At 37.2% G+C, this 26,682-nt stretch overlaps 1 protein-coding gene across 1 annotated transcript in view; it reads right to left on the bottom strand.

Moving 5' to 3' along the window:
• celf2 (cugbp, Elav-like family member 2) overlaps positions 1–26,682 on the bottom strand; it is a 180,244-nt gene that overhangs the window by 123,493 nt on the left and 30,069 nt on the right. The window contains exon 2 of the mRNA XM_055189930.2: positions 6,240–6,275. Coding sequence (XP_055045905.1) covers positions 6,240–6,275 — 36 coding nt within the window. The remainder of the gene's footprint in view (positions 1–6,239; positions 6,276–26,682) is intronic.

Genomic DNA, 26,682 nt, shown 5'->3' with positions numbered 1-26,682 from the left:
TTTTAGGTGTGCACCGATAAATGGCGATATACACAAATAATATGTGACCGATAACTATTCTGAATCGCACAGCCGATATTATTCACAGCTATTTCATGTACTACGGCTTTTGATCAGTAAGTCCTTATCGATCTGAAATCACTGTTAGTTTGAGTCGTTTATAACAAGCATTTAAAAAAGCAACACATAACACTCGTCAAACATAATCATTATACATATTATTCTTCGATTATCATGAAAATACCTGAAAAGCTTTAAAGAACAGCAATATAAATATATCCTTAAGCCATTTCCTGGAGCTGCGTGTGTATGGTTTTTCGTCTACAGCGCATATTGAGTTTCTGCACGAGAGCGCCCTCTGGCTTTTGGATGTAGCGGCATTTCACCGTAATTCATTGAGAAGCACAGCAAGCATCATCGGCTGATATATCTGTGCACCTCTAATTTATTTCTCTTAAGACAAACAATCACTGTAGTTTTATTCTTACCTCGAAATGTAACGCTTTTTGAAATAGAACCTGAAATATTAAACCTTAATGACGTACACAGTCGACAAGTGCGACTTCTGGAGGACACAACCGAAATCCTGTCCAAGATGTTTCCGAAATGGCACGTACAGTATTGTCACCCTTCTTTCACTTCAATCTTACTTCACTTTACCAGAATCTTCATTGGTCAATTAAGTTGTTTACAATCATTAAAAGCAAATTATAGTGCATTCAAGGAATACATTTGTACATTATTAATACATCAGCTTGTGCATTTCCTGGAAATTCGAACCCAAGAACTTTTGCACAATGCTCTAACAACTGAGGTACAGTAACACCAGCAAAACAGCAGCAGATCATTTAATTGTTTAACATACAAGAAAGTAAACTTGCGTATGGTGCAGAAGCCAAAAAAGTGCACCATCTGGAGAGCGTTTTATACTATTTTAAATATAATTTTATTTGATAGACAACTTTAAAAAGAGAGTATCTTCTTAAGCTGTGAAACATCTGCTGAATGTCACTCAAACATCTGTCAGCAAACGTGTAAGTGACATGTTGCAGATGGACAAACACTGACTTTTTTATTTGATTTTTTACAAACCGTGTTTTTATAGGTTTTTGTCGACAACTTTTTGGGAAAATGTATAAATGATTTTCCAGATGACGAACAAATGCCAACAGTAAAGTGCAGAGACTGCAAGTCCGTGTCTAAATTAAATATGACATTTACCCTGACTATTACTCAATTTGTTTTTAATGATCTGATAGTTCTGTAGATCGTTTCAAAAGGATCTTTAGAAAAGAGGCCAAAAATCAATTTGTGGAAAAACACAGAACAAAAAGAGAAAGCAGGCCCATTCACAGCACACATTAAACCACACAAGGGACGAACCTGAATGCTTGTAATGGACCTTGAAGGTTTACTTGCAATACCCAGGGAGCTACTTTCACAATGTCGCAAGCAGTCTTTCTCTCTTGGTCTCTCAGAGTTGGATTATAAATAGTGTTGATTGACAGGTCTGCTTGGATGGTAATTAGAACGGTTGCTGGGGTGAAGGGGGCGGGTCAGTCTCCGTGGTGATAATGAGGCCGGGTCCCACACGACCGCCATGACGGTTCGGTAACCGCTCTCTCGTGTTGCCATCCTGGCTCTCGTAATTATCGGTTGTTTTCTCTATGAGAACATAATCGCCACGGAGAGATGCAATTAGCTGACAACCGATTCCCGCCCCCCCCCTTCCTTTTCGTCCCCCCCGCTGATGTTAAGACCCCCGATACCGGAAAAAGAAAAAAACTGAAATGGTTTTTGATGCAGCTTGCTACAGCCAGTCAGTCATTCAGCACAAGGGAATCTGTGATTGCACACAGGATCTAATTACACAGTCGCACAGTCTTTTATTCCAGTCTTCCTATTCTTTCTGTTCCTTTTTCCTTTGTTATGTGACGGAGGGTGCGAAAAGAAAGACAGAGCATCTGTGCTTCTCCATTCGGATGGTCACCCCACAGAGAGTAAAATTATAAATGAGGTCTCTTTAAAGGGATATTACACTCAAATCTAAATTTTTTTATTATTTACTCACCCTTATGTCATTCCAAACAGTAATGGAAAATGTCTGAAGTACCTTTAAGCAGCTTTGTTTCTTATACGACACAATACGATATTACAAATAATTATCTCCAAAATTACCAAACAAAAAGTAAAATAAAAACACTATCGTGTGTTAAATTTCCATGTAGCGTTGTCTGAGGAACAGATCGAAAGGTTTTTATTCAGTAATAATCTTTCCCTCTAGTGGCCTTTTAACTCAAGAACCACTGCAACTGAATCACTGAATCATTATGTTGAACTGGAGAAATGTAATAATAAATACTTGGAGACAAAGAAATTCACAAACCAGACTATTTTTTTGTTCACAAATTACAATTAATTATATATTTTATATATTACATCATATATTGTAATTATATATTTTATATTATTATTACTATTATTATTATCATTATTATTACATTTCTGCCATTTTTGCTATGATCACTAAGAACTATCAGCGTTTTGGTGTCGAGACCCATAGTAAGATTCTTTAAAATATCTATTTGATACAGAGGAGAAAGTCATGACAGATTTCAACATGAGGGTCCTGTACATTAATAATAACAGAAATCTTACTTTAAATGGGATTTTTCAAAAGATTTTTTAGATGTCAAAAAAATCTTTGGTGTCCCCAGAGTACATATGTGAAGTTCTAGCTCAAAATAGCATATAGATCTTTTATTATAGCACGTTAAAATATTCCTTTTTTGGGGTGTGTCCTTTCAAATGCAAATGAGCTGATCTGTGCATTAAATTGCAGTGCTGTGGTTGGATAGTGCAAATTAAGCAGCAGTACTATCCCCTTCTGACATCATAATGGGAGCCAAATTTCAATGACCTATTTTTTCACATGCTTGCAGAGAATGGTTAACCTAAACTAAGTTACTGGGTTGATCTTTTTCACATTTTCTATGTTGATACAAGCACTGGGCACCCAACTATAGCACTTAAACATGGAAAAAGTCAGATTTTCATGATATGTCCCCTGTAAAGTACGGCTGTCAAATGATTAATCGTGATTAATCGCATACGAAATGGTATATAAGTGCTGGGCAAAGATTAATCGCGATTAATCGCATACAAAATAAAAGTGATTTTTTTGCATAATATATGTGTGTGTATTGTGTGTAATTATTATGTATATTTAACTACACACACATACATATATTCATTTTAGATTTTTTATTTATATATAAATTTTTACATTTATATATAATATAGAATATATAAAAAATATAAATAAATATATACACACATGTAAATGTTTCTTAAATACATACATGAATGTGTATGTATTTATATATATACATAATAATTACAAAGAGCACACACACTCATATATTATGCCAAAAATCACTTTTATTTTGTATGCGATTAATCACGATTAATCTTTGCCCAGCACATACATACATGCGGATGTTTCTTAAATATATACATGGATGTTTGTGTATTTATATATACATAATATTTACACAGTGTACACATTATGCAAACACAAATTTTTATTTAGTATGCAATAAATCGCGATTAATCACGATTAATCGTTTGACAGCCCTACTTTAAAGTGAACTAGACTCTAGAACTAGACTTCCTAGTCAACAATACAATAAAATCTTGCCATCCTAGGATTTCTCCTAAAGGTGCAAAATCACAAGGTCTACATGTTTGCAATGCATTGGTCAAGCAATTGTGTACCTGCGTAGAGTAAGTTTTTAAAATAAACTTGCGTAATACAAAAACCCCCAGCAGTAAATTACATATTTGCAAACACTGCAATAATATTAGCTCTTTCCTTTCATTTTCTCCGTTCTGTGTATCGTCCTCATTTCCTCTCACTCCTGCTCTGTTATTCTTGCATCTGTGCTTCAGCACTTCATCTGCATTTTTGACTTGTTTTCGCCTGCTGACGGCACACACCAGATTAAACCACAGAAATAGCTGTGAACACACACGTATGAGCGCAGGTTTTGGCGTGCTGATGCACACTGAGGTAATTCCGGGTGTGGTGCACACAAGTTGGGAAATTCAAACAAATGGTGATTAACTCAATAGTATAAGGCAAATGAGATCCACATGCACACACCACGCAGGCCTGATGCCCGGGTCATTACATCATCGTGTTCCTGGAAATCACAAATCTTGGGAATGTTTTTGAGAGACTGATGTACTTATTTCTGTTTTAGTTCACACAAGCTTTCTTACGGGTTGTGGGACTGTGGAGCTATATGTATATGTATATATATATATATATATATATATATATATATATATATATATATATATATATATATATATATATATATATATATATATATATATATATATATATATATATATAAATTCATTTTATTTTTTTAAATAAAAATATATTTTATATAAGTAATTTTTTTAAATAATTCCTCAATTGAACAATTGTCACTACACTCTAAAAAATGCTGGGTTGTGTTTAACCCTTAGTTAACCTAAAAATTGCTAATATTTTACCTAAACATGGGTTGAAACAACCCAGAAAAAGTTAGTTTAAACCCAACAGTTGATTTTGTCCATATTTCACCAAACCATGCCAACCAAAATAAACTTATTTTTTTAAAGTGTAATGTATAAGAATTTGGGTTAAGTCATTATTGTGACCACAATACATTTCTGTTTAACTACTCTTAAATTTAATGTGCCAATTTACATAAAAATGTGTGTTTCATTTTTCTTACGTTTATGAATGCAGCCTATTGAGCACTAAACCGGGTTTGCATAGGAATGATCTCAAATGAACAGGCGCGTGACAGTAATATATTGCCGAAAAATTCATGGGCAATCTCTGGATGGAGGTGGACGATTGCATGCATCTTCATTGAAACAGGGTTATCAATCTGTCAGATTATTAACCTTCAATGGATCCTCCTTCAGCAAGGGCCCTTGTAACTTATGTCCACCATTACCCCCGCTCCAACGCCCCTGTCTATAGCACTTTCCCAGGGTGACATGTTTTTCTTTCCGAGTGCCCTTGAAAGCTAGCAGGCTGTCCGTCAATCAGGTGCTCGCCGGCGGTAACCCACAGTGCATCGCTTTAACAACGAAAAAGGTGGCACATTCTGGAAGCGGCTTTGAGTTTCTCTGTGCCGCCCTGAGGAAGAAAGCTCCTCTCCAGATGAGACGTGACAATTTATTCTTAACAGAATCCCCGATGAAAAATAGGTGTAGCTATTTCAGGATCAGCAGTTTATCAAAAACTTCTCGCCCGATGTGTCGTCTCATAGCCGTAGGGTTGGGTTTAATGGCCCTCAGTCACTGATCTTTACCAGCCTCAAACCTGCACCCTTGACTCACTGAGAACACCTCTTCTTTTATTTCTTTCGCTCTTTCTTTCCCCTGTCATCTTGCTCTTCTCTCAGAATTTCAGAGAAGAAAATGTTAATCATGCCACATCCATGTTTTCATCTTTCTTCTCACCACAATCCCATCATCCTATCCTACTTCTGGCTTCTTATTGGATGAGGCTCGGAGGCGCATGTATGACGTAAGGCCATTAATCATACTTAATATAATATAAAGTAAAATTACAAGATTTTTTGACTCACCTACCACCTAAGACAAAAAGGCGGCATGCTAAATGTAATGAAACCTCTAGTGACTGCTTTGGCACTACATGTATCTACTGTATGTAGGCAGAAACTCCACAGACCACACAATGCAAAGTGCATGTTGCATAAGCGTATGACTCTAACTTCCATCACCGATGCTGATTTTACTCAACTTGTTGCAATGCATTTGACATCGCTCTCTCTGTGAAACCTACGAACGATGCCGCCTTAACAAGGTCTTTGTTGGCTTAAAATGCTCACCAGGTTTTAAAAGACATCCATCATGTTCCTATTTCGATGGTATTCACTGTGGTTTTGATAAATGTTATTGAGGCCAAATAAACGGACAGGGGCACAAAGAGATATAATGTACAAATGTTGTGTTTCCAGTTACACAATCTAGATTTCCACTCAACGCTTCACGAAAAAAGGGAGGTACAGAAAGATATTTTATCTTTGTGTGTGTGATACAGAGAAACATCTCAACAATATATCAGTCAACACACTATTAAAGAGCCGAAATTGAGTGAAAAGGAGAGAAAGAAAAAGAGACGGAGAGAAATAGAGAGATGGTCCTACCTCTGTATACTTCCAGAGAGATCGCTTGCGTCTTGCCTGTGAGGGAGAAAAGAAAGGTATTCATTAGTTCAGTAAAAGTCAAAAATAGTCAATAAATGTTTGTATGGTAATAGGCAATGATTAATACTTGATCTAATATTAATAAGTACTAAGTACTTTTAATAATTGCCATCAATGTATATATATATATATATATATATATATATATAATTTTTTATATTAAATTGAACTGTTATATAGTGAAATAAAAAAACATCACATACGCATCTTAAGCAAGTAATAGTCATTTAAATAGTTTAATTTATTATTACTGTTTTTTTCCACCTTTAATACTCTGATACAAATCAGTAAGGAATAATTGCACGAAATTCTCACGGAATGTCGTGTTATATCAGTCACGCAAAATTTGATCCATTTATTTGTGTCCATGGCACGAAATTGAGCTTTTTTCATGCCTTGAGCACAAATGTCTTTTTCGTGTCACTCTCACAAATTTCTATAAATAATTTCTGGTGTCCGTAGCACGCCTTTCTTTTTCATTTCATTTTATGTATTGTTTTCTTATTTTTTCTTATTTTCTTACCACTTGTCGCTTGGGGTTGGAATCACTTTCTGTTACATTTTTAGACATCCTAACCCAAACCCCAACACTTTCCCCAACTCCAGGCGAGAATAGTTTTAAAAGTGGAAGAAAACATGAATATTTTCGTTGCAACACGAGATAAATCCATTTTTTAACATTTTTGTCAAAACATGTTTATTATGTTATTATTTTGTTTTATGGTGCTACTTAGCTGTATTTTTTAAGTTATGAAGGTTTAAATCAAAACAAACCAACTGCAGTTAAATTGATATTAATTGGAATGCACAACCAAAAAACGAGATTTCTGAAAAATAAAAAAACGGATTTATCTCGTTTTGCAACGAAACTCTTCACATGTAGAAAACAATACATAAAAGTACATCCTAACCCGAACCCCAAATCTAACGACAACGATTTAAAAATAGAGGGAGAAAAGGAGAAAACAATTCATAAAATGACACAGAAAAGAAAGTCGTGCTATGGACACAAAAACTATTTATAAAAAATTTGTGCGAGTAATCCCAAAAAGATATTCTTGCTTAAGGCACGAAAAAAGCTGAATTTGGTGCCATTGACACAAATAAATTTATAAAATTTTGCATGAATATAACACGACTTTCCATGAGATCATGTTGAATAATTGACAACGGCCTTTGAATTATTCGAAAAATAATGTATACCCATGTTAACGCGGCACGACCCGAAACGGTTATTTTAAGACACATGACAGTGCGTTTTACAGAAAAATAATCAACATGGATAATTTCTCAACCAATCACAATAAAGCATACAACAGGCCCATGGTATAAATCAAAATAACTTAAAGTAACATATAATACACAATTGTTTGCACAATAAACCAAAATATAATTCATAAGCTAAAACAGTTTAACTGCTATTATGTAAGGATTGATCCTTGAGAAAACAACATTAGTATTAAGTGTATTGATATTTCAAGATCGATTCACTCATCCCTCATATTTGTCCGGTATGGAAATGTATGTTTTTGTGTATTTTGCATGATTTGTAATAGCACAACAGCGTGTGTGTGTGTGTTTATATCTATGGGGATCTTTCATGCATGCCTTTAGCTGCAGGTGTATTCGACGGCTGCAAGATAACATTCACTTTTGTCTACACTACAATGCACACACACTCACACATGCTACACCCCCCTCTCTCACCATCTGAACAGACCAACTGTCTGTCTCTCACTCGTCCAATCATCCCCACCCTCTCTCCCTCTCAGTCTTTCCCTCAATCCCACCATTCTCCTGTCATTTTGGAGCGTTTGGCTTTTGGGAAAACATGAACAGTGAATGTACGAGGCAGGGGGTGCATGTATTAATCTCTCTCTCTCTCTCTCTCTCTCTCTCTCTCTCTGAAAAAAACCAGACAGACATATGGAACGTTACGACCCACTGAGCCCAAAAAAGTGGAGAGGGAATGGGAAGAGAGAGCGACGAAGGAATGGTACATTGTGAGCACCTCTTTCAGACGTCTCTTGACATATTTCACCAAAAAAATATATTCTTCTCCACTGACAATTACAAATGGCTAATACAGCACCTCATTAGCAACCGGTTCCTGTATGAATCATAATTTACACGTTACGCTGACGGAGGCAAATTGCGCCGTGCTCCGAATTGCCGGCTATTAATGGGTAATACCGTAGGGTATTTGCCTACAATACATGAAGTGGATACAGTTCTATTTACAGTATGATATATGGGTGAATCTCATTAAGGCTGTCAAGAACAAAAATTCATTTCTAATAAAAAAAAATGCATAGTGGCCTTAAAAGCAGGCTTTTTTAGGTAAAATACAACATGTAACATATTTCATTGCCATACTGCATGTGTGTCAGCGTGTGCCAACATTCGTCTGCTTCTGGGATTAAATCAACAGAAATAAAAACCTGCAATCACTTTGTGGGCCATTTTCAATCACCTTTACAGAGAAAAAAATTCGGTCCAGTACCGTATTCACAAACGGGCAGGAAAAGGCAGAATGCTGTATTCAAAGAGCAAATCAATTGTGGCCAATTCGCTTCGGCTAATTTTGGCCCTCATTCAACATGGCACCCAAGCTCAGGTAATCAAAATGAACTCCCCGGTCTTTTTAGCACCAAACGGCCCACTCCAAATTGTTTTTCATTACACTTGTTGTGCTGTTTTTCTTCTTCTCCCTCTCTTTCCCTACTGTTGAGCTCCTGTTGTGTGTACATGTGCGTGAAAGAAAGAGTCTGTGCTTCCAATCGCATGTTAATAAACCGGTCCCCTGTGGATGCCGGTGAGGCGGTGTGTGGTCATGATTCTGAAAGCTTCCGGTGAAACGGCCACTGTTTGATAACAGCTGCCGTCAGCTCTGCCGAATAGCAGGATGCCAGCTATGCACTTATTAATGGTGAATTATTCCTTTATTGAAAGGGATGCAAAGGGAAAGCACATGCCAGCTCTGCTGATCAGACCAAAGGTGGGCCGGAGGTTACTTTCCATTTCAAAGAGCCACACAGCTAGAGATCTGTCCACGGTTTCACCTGCACAGACCTTCACATTGAGCTTGACAGGCACGAATTATGCAAGGCCTTAACCCAGATGTGTTCGCAGTCGCAAGCATCTTTCTTTTCTCTTTATTAAGCCTTAGACTCAGATGGACCGCCCAAACCCCGTTTACCGACTGTGTGATAAAATCTAGATACAAAAACGCTATCTTTATCAAAACTGACTAGCTGGCTAAACTGACAGGGTATTAAACTGTTGATATGACATGCAGCAAATTTCTAGGAGGAATTACTACCAGGGTTCCCACGGGTCCTTGAAATCCTTGAAAGTTTGTGAATCTGGGAAGTTTTTGAAAATATACATACATAGATACAGGACATTGAACGTGCTTGAATCAATTTTATGCAAGAAGTTTTCTGGAAAAATAATCCATATTATTCCCTGTGTAGTGTAGGATAATATAAAAATTCTGGACTTTTTAAGCATACGTGCTAAACTGTTCGCTTTAAATGCTTATATCTTCTATATGCGAATGTTGATTCATACCAAAATGCTTTTTTTGCATAGTTGTGTTTGGCACATGAAAACGTCTTGGGTTACAATTGTAACTGTTGTTCCCTGAGAAGGGAACAAGGCGCTGCGTCTCCCTTGCCTTGCGTCCCTGTAACGGCGTCTTTGGCAATATTTCAGATAGCAATATACTTCCTGGCTCCCGCGTCACCGTGTCTTTGTTGTTAAGCCTCACCATTGGTTGAATTTGATATACACATTCAGACTCACTTACCCCTGGAGTCATCACCAGCGCGAGTTCCCTTGAAAGGGAACTTTAACAATGTATCTTAAAAGGTAACATGATGTAACCTTGCTCTCACTTGAAATGTGTCCCCACATTTAGTCCTTGAATTTGAGGGTATTGGACCTGGAAAATCCTTGAAAGGTCCTTGAATTTGAAGTTAACTAAGGAGATAGGGTATGAGGATCAGGGTTCAAACCTTTGTCACTAAATTGAGCATCAAGGCTCAGAGATGTGAACAACAATTTTGTAGCTTAATTCTGAGATATTGGGTGGTTTCCCAGACAGGGTTTAGATTAAGCAAGGACTAGACTTAGTCTAATTATTTAAGGACATTTAAGTGTTTTTACAAATATACCTTACAAAAACATTACTTCGAGACAAAACAATGACATTGATATATTTTAAGTTATATCAGTGCAAAGCAACTTAAGTCACCTCAAATATGCATTTTAGTCTGGGACTAGGCACAAGACCTGTCCAGGAACTGTCGCTTTGCTCCTGTAATATACTGCTCGATCCCGTCAGAAAATTACCTTATTAAAAACTGGAAGGTGGTGAATGGAAATGAACTGTCTTCCCTCTTTCTCTCATTCTATCTATCACGCATTCTTTCTTACTGTGCCGTTTCCATCTCCGCTCATCTGTAATCATTATCTTCTCTTCAACAGCCCACCATCTGTGTGTCTGCGTCTCTTTTACTCATCTTGTGCGTTACTTCTCCGTTTTTCTATCTGTCTCGCACACAAACACTCACACATCCTCTCTCTTATCAAAGTCCTTGTGCAACAGAGTGTATTTATCACTGTACGTTTTGCTTGCTTGAGAAATGTTTCATTTTTTTAGCGATATTGCATTGAGACAGGTGGATTTTTTAGGTACTTCAGAATAGAGTTGACAGCAGTCGCTAAACTTTTTCCAGGAAAGACTTTTTATTTATCCTGAATATGTACTTGAAGTTTCTCTCCACATTGAAAGAGACATAATCATAGCCAATCAGAAATATTTGATATATAGATGTGAACCAGAATAAGTCATTTCTAGTACAACAACATAGAGGTAGAAATTAACCAACCACCAAATTTTATATAATCATCATTTGTTTTATTTTAAAATGTTATTTACAAGAATGAGGTGGTTACCACTGGCATGAAAAAAATTGAAATTTTCAAATTTATGAAAAAATTCTATATTTTTAGTAATATTTTTATTCATACTCATGTCTATTCTGTCAGCTAGAATAGCATTTTTTGTAAAATGTTTTATGGAAATGTATAGATCAAAATTGTGGGGACCCTATAGCTTTTTGTAGGCCAGTTTGTTGCGTCACACTTGTTTACACAGACTGCTGTGTAAAGTGAAAAGAGGTATTACAGTGGAAATGGACAGTGTTGTGTGCGTGTTTGTGGTCAGTCAGCCCTTAGGTCATCCCAGCCTGTCTGTCCGATTCGAGTTAGGTAAAGTGAAGCTGATACTCTCTCTGGGTGACTGGCGCTCACAGCCCAACATGAGTCTGATTGGAACAAGAACGACTCGTTTAACCTCTTGGGAGGAAGAAAACCCCTGGTCCACAGCTTTATCTTCATCTCTTCGAAAAGGATTTAAACTCTGTCGAACTTCGGTCGATACTTAAAACACAAGTAGTGTTATGTCACATATATTCAGAGTGAGGCCAGATATATTTGCTGCATTTTTAACACTCTTTCACTCAACACAGTACACCTTTGTTCTGATTTAAGTGATGATTTTTGACATAACTATGTTACTAGTACATTGTGTGACCTTCTCATAAACATATATACCACACAACAGTACTGAAAGTATTTAACTTCGGGAGCGCCCACGATCACATTTGCGTGTCTAGAGCCAATAAAAACTGAAACCAGGTAGCGGAATAATCACTTTTGCAAAGACATTACACTTTCAGATCAAGCCTACAGCACAATCTTGTTGTATTGTTTTGAGTTTGCACGAATTGCATAAAGGATCTAAAACAAAACACACTAAAAATACATTGCACGTGATTGCAAACATATTCTATAGATCCGAGGTTGCTAGTGCTTGCTATGACTCTTATGACGTAATCAAGTTCTGTGCACTATGACCCAAGGTTTGTCGCATGTGGTGACCTCACTGGATCTCCATTTGCTGCACATGCTACTCTACTGTGTTTTACTCGTCATTTGATTTTACAACACACTATTTATAAAAATGATTGTATCTCACAAACTATTTTACGCAAGTTGTAAATTGTATGTTTTTTTGTAGTGTAGTGAAAAATATGTTAGTTTTTTGGTGGATGCATTTTTTACCTTTTTACCTAGTTATTATGGATTTATTTCTACATTATTACTTTAAATTGGGGGTGTAAGGTTTGTATTGATGTATGTATGGCATATGAAAATACTCAAAAGAATGACAGCACAGCATATAAAAATACTAAGATATACTCTGGAAGAACTGTTCAATGGCAGGTCTTATAGGGTTCACACCAGAGGCGATTTCAACGATTTGCGCGGGTAGATTACATACAAAGTCAATGCAAAGACGCGATTAGACGCATCCTTACTTGGGGCGATGCAAATGACGCGATATGGGCGGTGCATTGGCACGAAAACATGCACTATTCAAAAATATTTGAAAATATTCAACTGGAGCAAAAAATTAGCATCACACAAAGTACAATCCCGCGAGTAATCTAGAGCGACTAACACGATGGCCCGCGTTTGGTGTGTACATAGCATTAGGGGTGGTTCACATATGCGTCTAAAACCGCGGGGAAAATGTGACCGTTGGTTGGTTCCTATCACATGACATGTGTTGCGCGTTGCGACTGCGTCACTTTCAATATGAGTGTGCATACCGCGCGCCTACATTTGAAATAACGAACTTGAGCACGAAAAAAATGTGAAATGTGAATCTTCCCTTAAAGGGTTAAAATTGTTGAATTTAGATAGCAAAATAGCTTTGTTTTGTCAGGATTTATTATATTTTTAAAGTCAAAAAGCTAAATTAAAATATCTATACAAACACAATTTCATAAAAATCCGATACTTTTTACAAAGTGGGTAATTCGTATGAATTTGTACAACTTTATGTTTGAATAAAATCTGGTTTCGCCGCTGTGATGTTGGCTTTAGGGATGTGTTAGGGGTGGAGCTTTATTCTTGCATTTTTCCAAAAATCGTAAATTTTTGTATTCATACGAAATTGCCACCTTGTACGATCGCAATTTTGTTTAAATTAGTCACTTTCCCATAAAATCAGTTTGGTTTAAAGCAAATTCTGATACAAAAAACACAATGTAAAAAAAGTATGTTGGCTATTTAGGTGTAATATTTTAGGTGTAATATAAATCTAAAGACTACACTCACTGAAGAAAAGGTACAAAAAGGTATAAAAAGTAGTCAATGGGGTCGTACCTATTCAAAAAGTACACTTTTGTACCTAAAAGGTGCATACTGGTACCTCAAATGTACATAGCTGTACCAAAAGCAGCTATGTACCTTTTTTCCCCAAAAAGACGTTTTTTCTCCACCTCACACATTGTATTTGTTTGTCTGTGCCTAAGCAAGAGAAAGAGAATGGGGGGCAGCGAAACAAACTTGGAAGTCCAACGATAGGCTTCATTTGACAAGAATTGCTTAAAGCGTGAATTTACTACTCTAAGCCAAGACTCTATCAATCTAACGTACAGACTGAAGTTATACAGCGAGTTACATAACCTTAAGCAACAGATTAGACAACAGCATTCATCAATCAACTACACCCTCCCTCTCGCATAAGCTCCATTACCCAAAAGCCCCTACGGTTCTCAGTTTATGAGGCATTATAAGCTATTAAAGTCTGCCGCTAAAAATCCATAAACATAAACGCAGTATGTATACCACTTATGAATGAAGACGTACACCTCTAAAAGAACTGAGAAAAGACACACACACACAAACATGTAAACTAGAACTAGAACACTCATCTCTTAGCTGGTTTGTAAGAGTGGCATACATAAACTCAAACTGTCCCAGGACACGGCTAATGAGGAACTGGCGATTATATCAATCTATGTCTCGAGGGAGAGAAAGAGATGGAAAGGCTTTTATGCAGACACACAGGCCAAACTAATTAATCTATTAACAGGTAAAAAAACGTGTTTATACATTTTTAAAGAGAATGTGAATGGAGCTTGCCTGTGCAAAAGTCGCTATTCTAGTGCGACGGTGTACCAGAGCATTGCTATGTGGTTGCTGGCATGTTGTGAGTGGTTTTTAGTGTTTTCTATGTGGCTGCTAGAATAGGTGGTTCCCAGCATGTTGCTAGGTTGTCAGTAGTGTTTCAAATGATTTGTAGCACATTGCTATGAGGTCGGTAGAGTGTTCCAGACTGTTACTACACTGTAAAAATTGCAACCGCGTCACTCTCAGCCTGATCTCACAAGAATTCGTACATATTTTACTAGTTGGCTAATTGGTATGAATTCATACAAAGTTAAATGTGCAAAAACGTACGATTCTCATGAAAAGAACAACAACAAAACCTAACCCCTAACCCCAACGACATATACCGCAAATCGTACAAAAACGTACAAATTTGGTCATATGAATTAATATGAATTAGCCAACTCGTAAAATATATACGAATTCTTGTGAGATAGAGTTGCCACTCTCTATTTGAGCGCGCTTGCTGCACGTCTACATTCAAAGTAACGTATTTGCGTACGGAAAAGATGCGAAATGTGAACAGCCCCTCATGCATGTCAGGTCCTGTTTACACATGCATTGTTATTTTGAAAAACTGAGACATTTCCCTTCATTTTGCGTTTACACGCAAACGGAGAACTCGCCTCTGAATCCAATTCTTTCTAAAAACTCCGTCCAGAGTGGAGATTTGGAAAATCTTCGGTTACACGGTTGCATGTAAACTGAAACAAACGGATGTTTAGCTAGCCAATGTTACAGTATGCGCCAGAGCTCGCATCTACGCCAAAAGTGCGACCTTGGCTGTTTCTCAATTCCAAGAACACAAAGAACGGACTTGCGTTCTCGTGGAGATCAGTCTTGCCAGGCGACCTTGGAAGAACGAACTCAGAAAGTTGCGAGAACACAGAACGCACTTGTGAGAATTGAGATGTGTGCGATCTTCCTGTTGGTCATCTGACCTTCCCAGATTTCAGCGCCCAAGTCTGCACCTGATGCGTCCTCGATATCAAAAACACATCCGGGTATTTTCATGCGTCCTCTGTACTTACGTTCTTGAGAATTGGAATTGAACTTCGACGATAAATGATGACGTAGAGCGAGAACACGAGGACACAAGATCGCTGAAGAACGCATATTGAGAAACAGCCCTTGTTCAAAGAGAAACAGGAAGTGATTTGTTGCAGTTTTTGGGATTCTGATTGGCTTACGTGGGCTTAAGCTTCTCGTTACACCGCCAGCTAGAGGTTTGGCATGCTCTTGACGGCATACATACACGAGTACATGAACACTTTTCTGAAAACTGACATGTGTGCACAAAGTTATCTTTGAAATCGGAGAGGCTGAAATGTCAGTTTATGAAAATAGCCGCCCACGTGTAAACGTAGTCACAGGCAAGTACTGTAGTTGAAGATGTCATGGCTGAACACGTTAAAGGTGCCATGGCACAAGACTTTTTTGAGATGTCAAATCAATCTTTCCTGTCCTCAGAGCACAGATGTGAAGTTTTAGCTCAAAATACCATATAAATAATTTATTATAGCATGTTAAAATTGCCACTTTGTAGGTGTGTGTTCAAAAATGTGCTGTTTTGGGTGTGTCCTTTAACATGCAAATGAGCTGATGAAATTCAAACACTGATCACAATGATGGTGGTTTGTTGCAATTAAAACTCAATTGTGCTTTTTTTTCTGCACTAAATAGCAGTGCTGTGGTTGGATAGTGCAGATTAAAGGGTCGTATTATTATAATAAGAGCTCCTTATGACATCATAAGGAGAGCCAAATTTCAACAACCTATTTTTTCATGTGCTTGTAGAGAATAGTTTACCAAAACTAAGTTACTGGGTTGATCTTTTTCACATTTTTTAGGTTGATAGAAGCACTGGGGACCCAATCATAGCACTTAAACATGGAAAAAGTCAGATTTTCATGCCATGGCCCCTTTAAGGGCAAGACATCACTGTTTTCACAAATTAGCGTTTTTGCAATTTATCAAAAACGTGCACTTCGAAAATGGTTTTAAAAAGTTTGTGTTTCCAGGCCCCCAAAATCCCAAAATGTCATGTAAGTGATCTGAAATCTTTTTATGCAAACACTCTGGTGGTAAATCTGGTCCCTAATGAATTATTGAGTCACTTAGAAAAGCAATATCTCATCTATTCTCAACAAGCCACAAGATTTGAGACATCATGTGAATAGCAAAAACTTTAGCACAAGTGTATTGTTTACTGTATGTTTGAAGTTTTGCTCAAATGGTACAATTAAGTAACAGGGGGCCCGTGAGATGGTGCATGGGGGCCCGTTTCTGACATTTTTAAAATACATTAATTCATAAATAAATAGTCATTTATAGATTTTGGCAGAATAACATTATTATGGGTCAACAAAAAAAGTTACTTCTATTATAAATAAATATTTTAACCTTAAACAGACAAAACCAAGAAAGACTTCTGTCTAGTGCATGTTTTTTTTATAGTCCAAAACTAAAATATTAGCACAGATGGAAGCAAGAACTCGTCCTGTGTGGATGCCTGCCTAACAGCGCTTTGGATGCTGGACTTAGTGTGTATGTGTTGCTCGGTAGACAGATGTGCCCCAGCAGCTGTTCTCAATACACACACTGACACACACACACACACACACACACACACACACACACACACACACACACACACACACACACACACACACACACACACACACACACACACACACACACACACACAGCAGTGCAGTGTATCACCTGATGGCAGAAGGTTGGTAGGCTGCCAAAGACTGATCCTGCCAAGAAGTGCCATTGCCAAATAATGACCCTACAGAGTAACATACCAATTCTTATGTTGCTGTGAAAACACACGTGCAAAACGTATGCATGCGTTCACCATATGGGGAACATTTCGTTTTGACCTCTTTGTTCACACTGTCAATGAAAGCAAGTTTAGAGGTGCTTGCCCTAGATGAAGTGTGTTTGTGTGTGTGTGGTTATAAGGAAACTTGGCACTTGGGGATCTGCTGTTAGCATTGCACATTTTGAGTGCTACATTAACTGTCCTGCTTCGTTTTTTTCCACATGTAACACACAAACGCATGCACTAGTCTTATATTTTTGTCAATGTAAAAATGTTATCGGTCAAATGAATTGGTGTTTTCTGTTATGATTTTTCTGCATACATTCCTCAAAAGACAGGGTTCCCACACCTTAATTAACTTCAAATTCAAAAATATTTCAAGGACTTTCGAGGTCTAATACCCTCAAATTTAAGGACTAAATGTGGGGACACATTTCAAGTGAGAGCAAGGTTACATCATGTTACCGTTTAAGATACATTGTTACTGTTTCCTTTCGAGGAAACTCGTGCTGCATCACTGCGGTGACACTTTGGGGACGCCTCCAGGGGTAAGTGAGTCTGAACGTGTATATCAAATTCAACCAATGGTGAGGCTTAACGACAAAGACAGGGTGACGCGGGAGCCAGTAAGTATATTGCTATCTGAGATATTGCCAAAGACGGCGTTACAGGGATGCAGGAAGTATGGCAAGGGAGACGCAGCGTCTTGTTCCCTTCTTAGGGAACAACAGTTACATATGTAACCTGAGACATTTCATGTGTCAAACACAACTATGCAAAAAAGCATTTTGGTATGAATCAACATTCGCATAGAAGATATAAGCATTTAAAGCGAACAGTTAAGCACGTGTGCTTAAAAGGCTAGAAATTTTATGATATTATCCTACACTACACAGGGAATATGAATTTTTTTTCCAGAAAATTGAAAAAATGACCCGTACTTTTAATGACCTGTACCTATGTATGTATATTTTGAAAAAATTCAAAGGGCCTTGAATTTTTTTCCCCCAGATTCACAAACTTTCAAGGATTTAAAGGACCCGTGTGAACCCTGAAAAGAGATGAAATAATACAGAAGAAAAACATATAACAGAGACAAATTGGATATACATGTGTATATAAACATTAAATGTAAATCTGATAAGCTCTTTTGAAATGAAAAACTTTACCTTTTGTTATATTTATGCTTAAAACAAGCTTAAATTTTTGAAAATAACTCAAAAATTCTGAATTTAGTTATTGTTTTTAATTCTGACTTTATATGTCTTGATGAACTTGTATCTGTTGTAATGTATCTTGGCAAATCTAAAAAAAAAAATGTTTGAGGCATTGCTGAGATCTCATCTGAAACTCTAGGAGAGACACGTGACATCATTGGGGTCTTTTTTTTCAAGAGGAACATTTGAGATTGGGGACACTAAGTCCACAAAAGTCTCCATATGGTCTGAATTCAATCTCAGCTGAAATGTTAAAGAGACCTCATTGGTGATTTCTCTTTTCATATGGGAAAGAGAAAGATTAATCTACAGCATAGTAGAACTAAAACACTTGTGCAATAAGGGTCTGTTGAAATGAAACAGGACACAGAGAGAGAGAGAGAGAGAGAGAGAGAGAGAGAGAGAGAGACTTCACAGCTGTGAGGTGTAACAGGAGAGGTCTGGAACGAAAGGAGAGGAGCGGTGCTACAGCCATGCCAAGATTTCATTAACTGCCACAGCAGTCTGTATTCAGTCATGCTGGTGTTGTAAAGTCCTGCTTCGATATTCACCTTTAAACACAAGTTCAACAAACTGCTCTCTAAAGTTATTAACGTAACACGTGGGCAATAATACTTATTTAGTGGCCTAGATGCATAAACTGTGAATTTAGCGTTCTTTGGCTGTTTACATATTTGACACTTGTGGACCTCGGTCAGGGTCAGACCATATTTTATGAATTGCTAGGAGTTTATATTATATTGATTATTCTACGCTAGATTAAGTCTACGCTAGGACTTCAAATGCTTTTTCATGGCTGTCAATGTGAAACCCTCGGGTCAACAAACCCGCAGTGACAATCCAAGTTTTGGTAGGTTTCATCAGATAACATCATGGATGGGAGAAGTACCAAGATAATTGATATACGATCAAAACATCAGTTTTGTATTACTAAGGCTACGCAACAGTAATTGTTGAAACGATACTACAACATTATGATCAATTTCCTAAGTTGACGTTTTGGCAGACGGCGGTAATCAGAGACGCTCGGTCGCTCTCTCTCTTTATCTGTCTCTCTCTCACATACATCTGCCTTCTTGTTAACACAATAACTTTCCAGCCATCCTTCTGTCATGATGTTTCTGAATAAGTACAAGAGGCGGACGAATCCTTTGAAAAAGCAATGTTACATTGTGAATCTGTGGATGAAGTACCTGGTTTTCCTTATTTACTTAAAAAAGTTTCGTTGTGGGCTTGAGGGAATGGTCTACTCATTTTCAATATTAAAATATGTTATTACCTTAACTAAGAATTGTTGATACATCCCTCTATCATCTGTGTGCGTGCACATAAGCGCTGGAGCGCGCTGCGACGCTTCGATGGCGTTTGGCTTGGCCCCATTCATTCAGTGGTGCCATTTAGAGATAAAGTTAGAAGTGACCAAACACATCAACGTTTTTCCTATTTAAGACGAGTGGTTGTGCGGGCAAGTTTGGTGGTACAAAATAAAACGTAGCGCTTTTCTAAGCGGATTTAAAAGAGGAACTATATTTTATGGCGTAATAGCACTTTTGGGAGTACTTCGACTCGCCTGAAAAGTCCGCTCCCCTTCTCACTCTCATAATGGGAGAGGGAGGGTGTTACTGCGCCGAGTCGAAGTACTCCCAAAAGTGCTATTACGCCATAAAATATAGTTCCTCTTTTAAATCCGCTTAGAAAAGCGCTACGTTTTATTTTGTACCACCAAACTTGCTCGTATAACTACTCGTCTTCTAACTTTATCTCTAAATGGTACCATTGAATGAATGGGGCTAAGCTAAATGCTATCGAAGCATCGCAGCGTGCTCCAACGCTTACGTGCACGCACACAGATGATAGAGGGATGTATCAACAATTCTTAGTTAAGGTAATAACATATTTTAATATTGAAAATGAGTAGACTATTCCTTTAACTATTTTAGAGAGCAATTTTCCATATGCTATTCTGACTGTAGCCTACATCACCATGCTGTTATATTACTTGCGTGTTGGTCACTATAGCCGGATCACAGCCTTCCAGACACGTGACCATATTAAATGTATATCCAGAGTTTTGTACAGCATCAATCCTAACACACATTTATTTACAGTCACACACGAGCACTCACATGCTTTAACTGATTTGTAACGTAATTGAAGAAAATTACTTGAGGTTATAATTAGCAACAATCAAAGCATTGTGGCTCCCACTTCACCAGGGCCAAACCCTCAGCACTTCTGCCCTTTACACATGTCATCTCTTTGACTAATTCACTCTGCTTTACCACTAATTTCCTCCTCTTAACGCTCATTTCTAGAATTACATTTTATTACTCTTTACTAAACACTGCTGACAGTAAGAAAGACTCAGGCTGTCCGAAATAGCCCCATTTACCCTTGGTGAAAATGGTGCACAAATTTTAGTGGACATTATGGAGTGCATTTATTTGATCCTATATAACGAGTGTACAATGGATTTACACATACAGCTAGCCGTTACCCCTTGCACGGCGCGTGCCAAATGCACATTACGGCACCCGTGGTGCTTTTGCCGCTTAGTGCCCAAATTCACTCGCTCGTTTTTATTCACTCATTCAAATAGGCTATATCAGTAAAGTAATGTAGGGAATAGTGAATGAGGGTATAGGGTGCTTTTTCGAACACAGTCTTGGTGTTTTTAAAAGGGAAAAACCAATGGGCAACCGTCTGATCTATCTTGGCATTTCAACGACTGGCCGCTAGAGGCGGACTCCAAAAGAGAGACCCTCTATGTTAAAATAACCAACTTTACAGCAGAAATAAATGTGTTTACAGCCTGGTACAAAAAGTGTTCTTGGTCTATATAGCTAATTTTCCCATTCATGAAAAATGTGTGTGGGGGGGTGAATTTATTTGTAACTAAATCATTTGAATTATATTAAGCCTTAATGTTCTGCATAATTCAGCGGGTCTTGAGTGACAGGTGAATTGACGCTGATTTCACTACGGTCTTCAAGCTAGGCATGCATGGTTTCAGCAACCAGGCATCTCAGGTCCATCTACGTTCCACCGCATTGGCTAATTTAAGATGTGGTGATGCACTGCCAAGATAACAACAGCAGGCTCCGCCAACATTGGGCTTGGAAAATGCTCTTCAGAATCCTAAGGGAGACATCACGGACACTACACTCATGTTTTAAAACAACACTAAAATAATTTTCTTAAAGAGACAGGGTACCCAAATATTACAAAATCTGTCATCATTAGCTTACTCAAACCGTATACTTCAAAACGCATGATTTTATTCTTTCTTAAGCAAAGAAAACACAAAATGTTGGAGACTGACTGCAGAGAAAATAAGTTAAAATTAATTTCTCAATAACAAAAATGTATTTTTTCAGAAATATACAGTACTGTGCAAAAGTCTTAGGCCACCATCACCAGATTTGTTGTTTTAGCAAAGTTTTAATATTCACCCATATTTATTTTTCACTCTTTTGAAGATACAAACAGAAAATACAGGAAATATGTACACAAAATTAAAAACAAAACAATTTTTAGAACTAAATGTATTCATCGACCATCAGTCAGTATTTCGTGTGACCTCTCTTGGCACAAAACACATCTTGAGCTTTTTTGAAGAGACTGAAGTCCTGAAGTCATTCGATTAGAAATTAGGATTTAATTTCATTTAGGTTTAAGAGATCCAGTATTTTGTATTCCAATAAAGAGACTAAGAAATAATTATATATGATCACTATAAAATTGCAAAAACAACATAGCTAATTGTAGCATGATGTTCAAAGACTTTTGCACAGTACTGTAAATTTTATGGAATACCAAGATTTTTAATCTTATCTTTAATTTGTCTTTATATCCACTCGGTCTTTCGCATTGCTGTTGGGTGACTTTATATCTCTTATGAGGTTTGCTTTTGTTGGCATTCAACAGGCACTGCACAGAAATGGTCATAATGCATGTAGAAATGATGATTAAAGGAACAAAATCCATAGCTGTATATATATGACTCCATTTTATATGAAGTGTACCTTTCAGAAACAGAAATTGAAAGGAATATAAAGTGAACGCTTTGTGTCAGTGCAGCTTTTAAAAGTCAGCGTTGCATGGTGCGACACATGGCTGCCGTGGTAACGGTTTGTCATCTCTCTCTGGATGTGTGCGTAAATGAGCGTGAACGTTAATGTCAGAGGTGTCCCGCTGGGGTGAAATGTCATCTTAAATCCCATTTAATAAACTCACACCACACGTTAATCCTACATTACCACTTAATCTGGCTCTCATATTGATGGCGTAATCCAGGCCCTCTCTGCCAGGGACCAAAGCGATGAGCCATGCGGTCGTTCTGCGAGGTGTCATTATAGCAGAAGCGGAAGATAACGGCCTTGTAAAGAGATGTCAATGAGGTTGGCGGCAAATTGATATGATCGTAACTGCTCGAGATCCGGGTCTGCACGCCATCAATCACGATGATGAAAAGCCAACTAACGTCTCAGACGGTAGTGTATTATCAGTATGTGCTGAAGGACTGCTCTATCACATGCTCTTATCACACACTGAATAAACCGCACACACATACGGGTCAATGACATGACATGCATATTTTTATCTCTGGGGGGGATTACGTACTATAAAAATAACTTTGATACATTTATGACATGTCACTTTATTCTATAAAACATATTTAGTTTAAATACATTTTTAGTATTTTTTTTTAAATAAATACTATTTTCATTTTGATATCTCAAACTTGTACAATGGCAGGGAAACTGTACAAATCTGTACAAATTAGCAAAGGCAACTGTTAAAAATTGAAAAAATTATAGTATTAAAAGTTCAAATTATTAAAAACTCAAAATAAGTAGCTGATGGGATGTAAGGATAATCGAAAAACTTTCCTTCAACAATTTGGATGTTATCAAATGTCAAGGTAGTACAATCGCAATCATGGGCCTTTTATTAAGAAGATACATGCAAATCTAACATGGGTCATATGCACAGCCTGGACCATAGATATGAATATCTTAATTAGTCCCCACCTCCACCCTTTCATACATGTAAATAGTTGGTTATGTGTGTGTGACAGAAAACCCAAGGTAATTTCAGACTGCAGAAATTAGATATCTTTGGAAAACTCAAATATTATTGAGTATAATACTTAGCAATGGTGTTAAATTAAAGCAATAAGCCCCAAGAAGCAGTGGGTTACCAGTGCATTTTATAACAGCTAAGGGGCGTTGTTAGGCACGACGCGAAGTGGAGTTATAAAATGCACTGTAACACCACTGCTTCGCGTGGCTTATTGCTTTTATAAAACGGTTACTTCATATGCATAGCAAATAAGTTGTAATTATATTAGTACAAATATTACTCTTCCGCCAAACAAAGTAGTTCCTCAGAATCAAGTGTGGCTGCAACAGAGCGCAGTGTTCAAGCAACACAGACGCAGCAAAGACACAATGAAAATATGATAAAAAGACTGTAGTGTGTATTTTCATAAATCAACATTCATCTAATTTATACATTAATATTTATATCGTGCAACTGTTGAAGTCAGACCCGTCGCCAGACCTCAGTCTTAAGGGGGGCATATGAAATGCATGGGAGGGCACACTTATTATTATAGCCTACAGTACGTATACTTAAAATAATATATACTCTATACGCGCAGCACGTAATCATCACGTTAAACAACCATCAGCAATATGACCAGATAGCCTATAGCCTACACACCACATTATAGAAACAATTTTATGAATATCCATAAATCTATACAACATATTACATGTAACACCAGAGACATCTCTCAAACATTGCATTTTAAAGCAGTCAACAGAGGGATATGCATTGCCATGAGACACGTGCGCACACACACACATTCACACACACGCACGCAGACTTTGAACCTACGGTACTGTGGAGGCAGCGCTGTCGTCTCTCTTCCCTCCTGTCAGTACAGAATCGTACCCGATCGGGTTCGGGTCTAAAAGTTTCACATGTGCCTCGGACACGGGTCGGGTCCAATAATAGCGGCATCGGGTCTCGGGTAATTTAAAAATGAATGTGTTTTTTCTGAACGGACCCGAGAAGACCCGAACTCTCTCGCCTGTGTGCGTCAATGTCCTTTTCAAACCTCTCATCTGTTTGCCAAGAGCGCTTGCGACATTATGTGGTTGTCGGAAGGTTCATTTTCGTTGAGACAAACATGTCAGTCAATTATAAATGTACATTTTAGCGGTTACGTTGGTGTCGTCGTCAGATAACAAAGTAAAACCAATGGAGCAGCTCGCCAAATTGGTTGCAAGGCCACCGGAGTTTCTTTCTGTCTGACTGCTGCGCTTCTTTTGGAGACTGTTGTTGGGCTTTTAACCATTTGCGGATAATATCCATCTTAAAGCAGTATAGCTAAGCGAAAACTCACCCAGTTTAAAAAAGTGCGGTAACTGTTGAGCGGCTACACTGACGTAGGCTACGTCACGTACGTAGGCTACGTCACGTACGTAGCCTCGTGATAGGCTGTTGCAGTGTAGCTAGATTCCCATCAATCAAACAAAATCACCCCATTGTTTTTTATATTTTTAATGTTTTAATTATAAAGAATACAACATTAATGCAACACAAAATTAGCAACATTAATAATTTAAAATGACAGTATTTTTTAAATACTGGGGGGGGCACAAGCGTCCTTGAGGGCGGGCCCGGCCCCCTAAGGCCCGCCCATAGCGACGGGTGTGGTTGAAGTGATGATCAAATATGCTTGGAAGCATGCTTAACTCTTTCCCCGTCAGCGGTTTCTAAAAATGTTGCCACCCAGTTTTAGTTTAATGCCTTCCAGAAAAATGTTCCTCTTTAAATAAACATAAAATATATTAAATGAAAGAACAGACCCTTCGCTTTTAAACAAACAAACAAACTAACAAACTAACTAACTAACTAACTAACAAACAATCAAACAAAAAAACCCTGTTTAATCCTACCTTCATTTGTCCTCTTATCACCTCTCAAATTCAATTAATTCAATTTTTGTGAAGAACTTTTGTAAGAAATCAGACTTAAAGCCATCAAACATTTATCACATGACATTTATCTGGATATCGCCATTAATTGTGCAATTGTAGAAAAAAATTATAATTAAAGACTGTGGTGTTTGTTTTCATAATCAGTACGTAGCAAAAGTGGTACAGTGATTTTCAACCAATCAGGATGAAGGACAAGAACGGGCCGTTTTATAAGAGGAATTTGCACATGGGTTGTCATAAAGCTTATGGAAAACAGCACAGAGACATATAAACACTACAAAAACTTGATTTTCACCACAGTGAATTAACTTTGAATATAAATTCATTGCAGAGATCAGGTGATGCAACCAAAATGTCAAAGGGTGCAAATGCTAAGAAATAAAAAAAACATTAAGCTAAATTTTTTTTTTAAGTTTTAATAAATCCAAGCTAAGGCTGTCTATAATTGTTATTATACTTTTAAAATGATTGTTCTTACATTTTAAAATATAATTTTAAATGGCAATATCAAACAAACAACCAGCATGACACAGGAAGTACATGAAAAAATATCAGGCAAATAGACTATGATTGGTTGTACCACCTGATAATTGTTTGAATGGGGATATCAAAAATTTTGTGGAAAAAAATCATTACATTTGTTCAATAAACAAAACATTTTAAATATTTTTTTTCTGACTACAAAATTTTTAAAAGATATTTAAAAAAATACATAATTTTTTTTCATTGTTTTGTCATTGATCCTTACGCAGTACCTCGGATATCTCTACATGGCAAGCATACTGTAATTTGATACGATTCAGACAAGAAACCTGGTGCAAACTAATTATAATAATTTACTCCAATATCCACCCCAAAATGCTTTGAAGTAAGCATAGTTAAAAGAGTTACTGCCTATGAGGAGCATTTTAAATGTTTTACTTATTGTGATCCCATATAAAAAGTCATTCTTATGTGATTTACTGTTTTCTACATAAAAACATCCTACTTAATATAAAGAAAATTCTGTTATAAGCTTGATATCTTTAATATTGACTGAGTAAGCCATATCAAAGTTTAAAATCAATAATTGAAATCATACTTAAATGCTCCTAATCTCATAATTAGCCTGGACTTTCACAGTTAATTTCAGCTAGGGTGCTACTGTAACTTACTAGGGTTTGGAACAGACTGCAGTTTGGGTCAGCATTCATAATAAAACCAAAATTTTAAAGGAACAAAATATCACATAAATAGAGCGTACCGGTATTATCAAACCCTCTTCCTGTATTTCCAATTAACAACATTGCACT

This window comes from Misgurnus anguillicaudatus, chromosome 1 (assembly GCF_027580225.2).
Source record: "Misgurnus anguillicaudatus chromosome 1, ASM2758022v2, whole genome shotgun sequence".
Taxonomy (NCBI): Eukaryota; Metazoa; Chordata; class Actinopteri; order Cypriniformes; family Cobitidae; genus Misgurnus; species Misgurnus anguillicaudatus.
The sequence above is the reverse complement of the archived record's forward strand: the minus strand, read 5'-3'. Positions and strand labels throughout refer to the sequence as shown.